General features: G+C 36.4%; 1 protein-coding gene across 1 annotated transcript in view; it reads left to right on the top strand.

Moving 5' to 3' along the window:
* Window positions 1–345: 345 nt before the first annotated feature.
* The window catches only part of LOC307270276 (chorion-specific transcription factor GCMb-like), a gene marked incomplete at its 3' end in the record, with an annotated part of 16,122 nt that continues 12,008 nt past the window's right edge, over window positions 346–4,459 (top strand). The window contains exon 1 of the mRNA XM_080054161.1: window positions 346–734. Coding sequence (XP_079910287.1) covers window positions 642–734 — 93 coding nt within the window. The remainder of the gene's footprint in view (window positions 735–4,459) is intronic.

Below are 4,459 nucleotides of genomic sequence, written 5' to 3'. Positions count from 1 at the left end.
GTGTGTGTGTGTGTGTGTGTGTGTGGTGTGTGTGTGTGTGTGTGTGTGTGTGTGTGTGTGTGTGTGTGTGTGTGTGTGTGTGTGTGTGTGTGTGTGTGTGTGTATGTGAGTCACATTGTTGCAGGAAGATCTGTAATGATAATAATCTGACAGTCACATACCTGTTCACTAAACTCCCGCCTCTCTCTCTCTCTCTCTCTCTCTCTCTCTCTCTCTCTCTCTCTCTCTCTCTCTCTCTCTCCTCCCTCTCTCCTTCACCTGTTCGCTCACTTTTTACCTGGGACTCGCTGGAGCTACACGCGCCCTCGGACCTACACACACACACACACCGACACCGACACACACACACACACAGTTTAAAATCACTTTTTAACCGTTTTTTAAAAGTTGGATTAACTTGCCCGTTGACTCGCTTTGTGGACTAAATCCTCCAGCTGATGACGCGGGCTGGAATGTGACGTATTGACCGCGGGAAACTGAGGAGCGACGTCACGAGTTGTTGTAATAAAATAATCAACCATCAGAAAACAGACAGACAGACAAACAGACAGATAACTTTCTGGTTAAAACTCATTTAATAACTCAGAGCGACAGACGGTCAGAGCGACAGACGGTCTGTGGTTCCAGCTGACGTCACCGGGATGTCCCGTCTGGATGAGCGCGAGGACCCCGACTGCGTCTGTTCCGTTGGGATGAAGTTCACGTGGGACATCAACGATCCAAAACTACCGCAGGTAAAACAACGGCAGATAAAAAATACTATGTACAGGTCTTTAAAATGCATTTTCATCATGTTTCTAAGAAGAAAATGTCTCATAAATCAGACAGTGAACAACATATGAACAAATCCTTCTGTAATAACCTTCAGAATAGTGCTGAGAATGATTATGGAAAGTTTAGTTGATGTAAGTGCTTCAGAAGTTGAGATTTCTGGTTCAGAGTATTGAGGAAAAACCTTGAGATATTAATGATTGAATGGACTATTCACTCACACATGATCACAATGCTGTTAAATAGTGTTTCTCTCGGTCTACATGACATATTTTGGATACGGACTTTTTTAATTTTATGAATCAAATAATATACGTACAGGTCTTAAAAATTTATTTTTTATCATGATCTAAAGAGGGTAATTCAAATCAAATCAGTTTTATGTGTATAGCCCAATATCACAAATAGACATTCTCCTCAGTGGGCTTTACATTCCATACAATATGACACCCTGCCCTTACACCCTTAGCTCGGCTGAGAAAAAACTCCCAGTAAAAAACCCTTTACCGGGATTAAAAAAAAATTGAGAAATCTCAGGGAGAGTCGACAGAGTAAGGGATCCCTCTCCCAATTATACTACAGCCTCGGGTAAATAGGGCTAGCGTTATGGCAGACTATTTATTCACTTAATATACAGTTTAAAACATAATATACAATTTAAAACCAGGTCTAAGCTACACAGCAGATGTTCCATAAAACATTTTTTTTTCATTTTTAAAGGGTAAAAAAAATGATATATTATGAAAACCTACAGATCTTAAAAATGCATTTATCAGCATGTTATATTTAATGATTTATTTCTTTATCTATTTTAACTGTGTCTCGTGTGTACACCGCACGACAACAGAAAAAGCTGTTTTTTTTTCATCATGTTTTAGATAAGAAAACGTCTCATAAATCAGACAGTGAAATCCTTCTGTAATAACCTTCAGAATAGTGCTGAGAATGATTATGGAAAGTTTAGTTGATGTAAGTGCTTTAGAAGTTGAGATTTTTTGGTTCAGAGTATTGAAGAAAAAACTAATGTTGAGATAATGTCCGTTAAAGATGGTTGTATAGGAGAAATATACAGACGTACAAATCCTCGTGGGACTTTACCGAGCCCAAACTACCGCGGGGACATAACGTCAGCATCAGGGTGAGCTGTGCTTAATGGTTTAATTGAATATTCACTCACTAAATGTACAGTTTAAAATAATAATAATAATAATAATAATAATAATAATAATAATAATAATAATAATAATAATAATAATAATAATAATAATAATAATAATAATAATAATAATAATAATAATAGATACAGCGCTTTTCCCAGTGCTCAAAGACGCTTCAAAAATATCTAAACAAAACAAACAAACACAACGTGACGTTTAGCGGTTAAAAGGGTGAAGAGGTGTGTAGGGTTAGGGCTGTTTGGAAGGATGAACGAGGGTTGGTTTTGCGGATAATGATTGTTCTATAAATGATTTTAAATGCCGTGTTTCGCTGTAGTTGATCCATTCTTTATACAGGGGAACACGTGAGGATATATCTACAGGGTCTGGACAGTTGGAAAATATGATTTCAAATCTGAACACAAAATGTGTCAGCGGTGTGTAATGCTTTTGTTAAATGTTTAAAAAATTGTTATTTTAAATGCCTAAATTCCATAAAGTTGAGCCATTCTTTGAACAGGGGAACACGTGATGATATATCTACAGGGTCTGGACAGTTGGAAAATGTGTTTTTAAAAATCTGAACACACAAAATGCTCTAGAATATTTTCTCCACATTTCCCAGGCGGACTGTGTGAAATAATACGCGCAGCCCTATTTAATGTAAATGTATTTGATCAGGGACAATGTACAAAATAAACATTAACCTTGTTTAGAGCGAGAGGAGAGATGCGTTGTATTTTTCATTTTCATTTAATTTTTATTTATCCTCAATGACGTCGAGTCAAAACAAATTCAAAACAACAATACAAACAAAATATTCAATGCAAAAACATCAAATACACAACAAGTGAAGAGAAGAAAAAACAAAACGATTGAAACATTTACAGAGTGGGGAAGAGTGGCAGCAATTAAAAGGCATAAAGTACAATATAGTCTAATTAAAACATTTACCGAGGCTGCGCTATAACCCCCCCCCCCCACCCCTCCCTCCCTCCCTCTCTCTCTCTCTCTCCCTCTCTCTCTCTCTCTCTCTCTCTCTCTCTCTCTCTCTCTCTCTAAAATAATCCCAAAATGCATTTTTAAATAACTGTTCATAGTATTTTTTTATCCATAAAATTAAAAGGGTCTGTTTCCAGAATCTGTTCTGTTAAAACGTGGTTTACAGAGTCTAGGCCCGTTGTGTGAGCAGAACGTTATAATCTAATAACCACAGTTTAGCGCTATTTATTTTATCCACATGTTTTATTTATATATTATGTCTATTCTATACTTGCTGTATTTTAATCTTGATGTATTTCATGCCCCTGTAAAGCACTTTAAATGGCCGTGTGCGTGTGTGTGTGTGTGTGTGTGTGTGTGTGTGAGTGAGTGAGTGAGTGAGTGAGTGAGTGAGTGAGTGAGTGAGTGTGTGTGTGTGTGTGTGTAAAGCACTTTGAATGGCCGTGAGTGTGTGTGTGTGTGTGTGTGTGTGTGTGTGTGTGTGTGTGTGTGTGTGTGTGTGTGTGTGTGTGTGTGTCTGAATTGTGCTCTTGAAATAAGCTTGCCTTGCCCTAAGTATCTAATGTAGTATTAACACAGTGTAGGCCGTCATTTTAAACCATTGGCTTTTCTCCGGCTACTGAACAGATTTCGGATAAATCAAATTTTTTCATTTTAGAAGTGAAATAAACGATATGTCTACCGGTCTGAAAACTCATTCATCATGTTTTAAATAAGAAAATGTCTCATGAATAGTGTTAGTGATATTTTCTTTCATCAATATATTTATTGGTATTTTCTTTTTTTTAACAAGAACAATAACAAGAAAAAAATATAAATATACAAACAATAGTGACTTTGTGTTAGTGCTATTTAAGGATTTTAATTAAACATTAACTAGCATAAAATACACTTTAAAACATGTGTTTCTAGGCCTCCGGAACAGATTATGAATAGCGCCGTTTTCCCTTTTTAAGTTTTTATAAATCAAGAAATCCTCTGTCGGCTACGGGCCTTAACAATGCATCTCAGCATGTTTTTAAGAAGGAAATTAAACTAAAGAAGAAAATGTCTCATAAATCAGACAGTGAACAACATATGAACAAATCCTTCTGTAATAACCTTCAGAATAGTGCTGAGAATGATTATGGAAAGTTTAGTTGATGTAAGTGCTTTAGAAGTTGAGATTTTTCTGGTTCAGAGTATTGAAGAAAAAAACTGATGTTGAGATAGTGTCCGTTAAAGATGGTTGTATAGGAGAAATATACAGACGCAAACAGACAAGGTTTAGTCAAACAAACACCTGAATGTACATGTTGGACCTTTGATTTATACTAGTATGAAAGAAGACATGTTATGGAAGAGAGGAAGAGAGAGAGGGAGAGAGAGAGAGAGACAAAGAGAGAGAGGTATAGAGAGAGAGAGAGAGAGAGAGAGAGAGAGAGAGAGAATGAAAGAAGACATGTTATGGAAGATAAGTAGACACAAAGTATTGAGAATAATTGACCAGTGCTTCAATACTTTGCCTGACTTTAAACTAATAATTTTTT

Source organism: Ammodytes marinus (genome assembly GCF_949987685.1).
Source record: "Ammodytes marinus genome assembly, contig: scaffold_236, whole genome shotgun sequence".
Lineage (NCBI taxonomy): Eukaryota > Metazoa > Chordata > Actinopteri > Uranoscopiformes > Ammodytidae > Ammodytes > Ammodytes marinus.
Note: the sequence above shows the minus strand (reverse complement) of the source record. Positions and strands in the feature narration are given on the sequence as shown.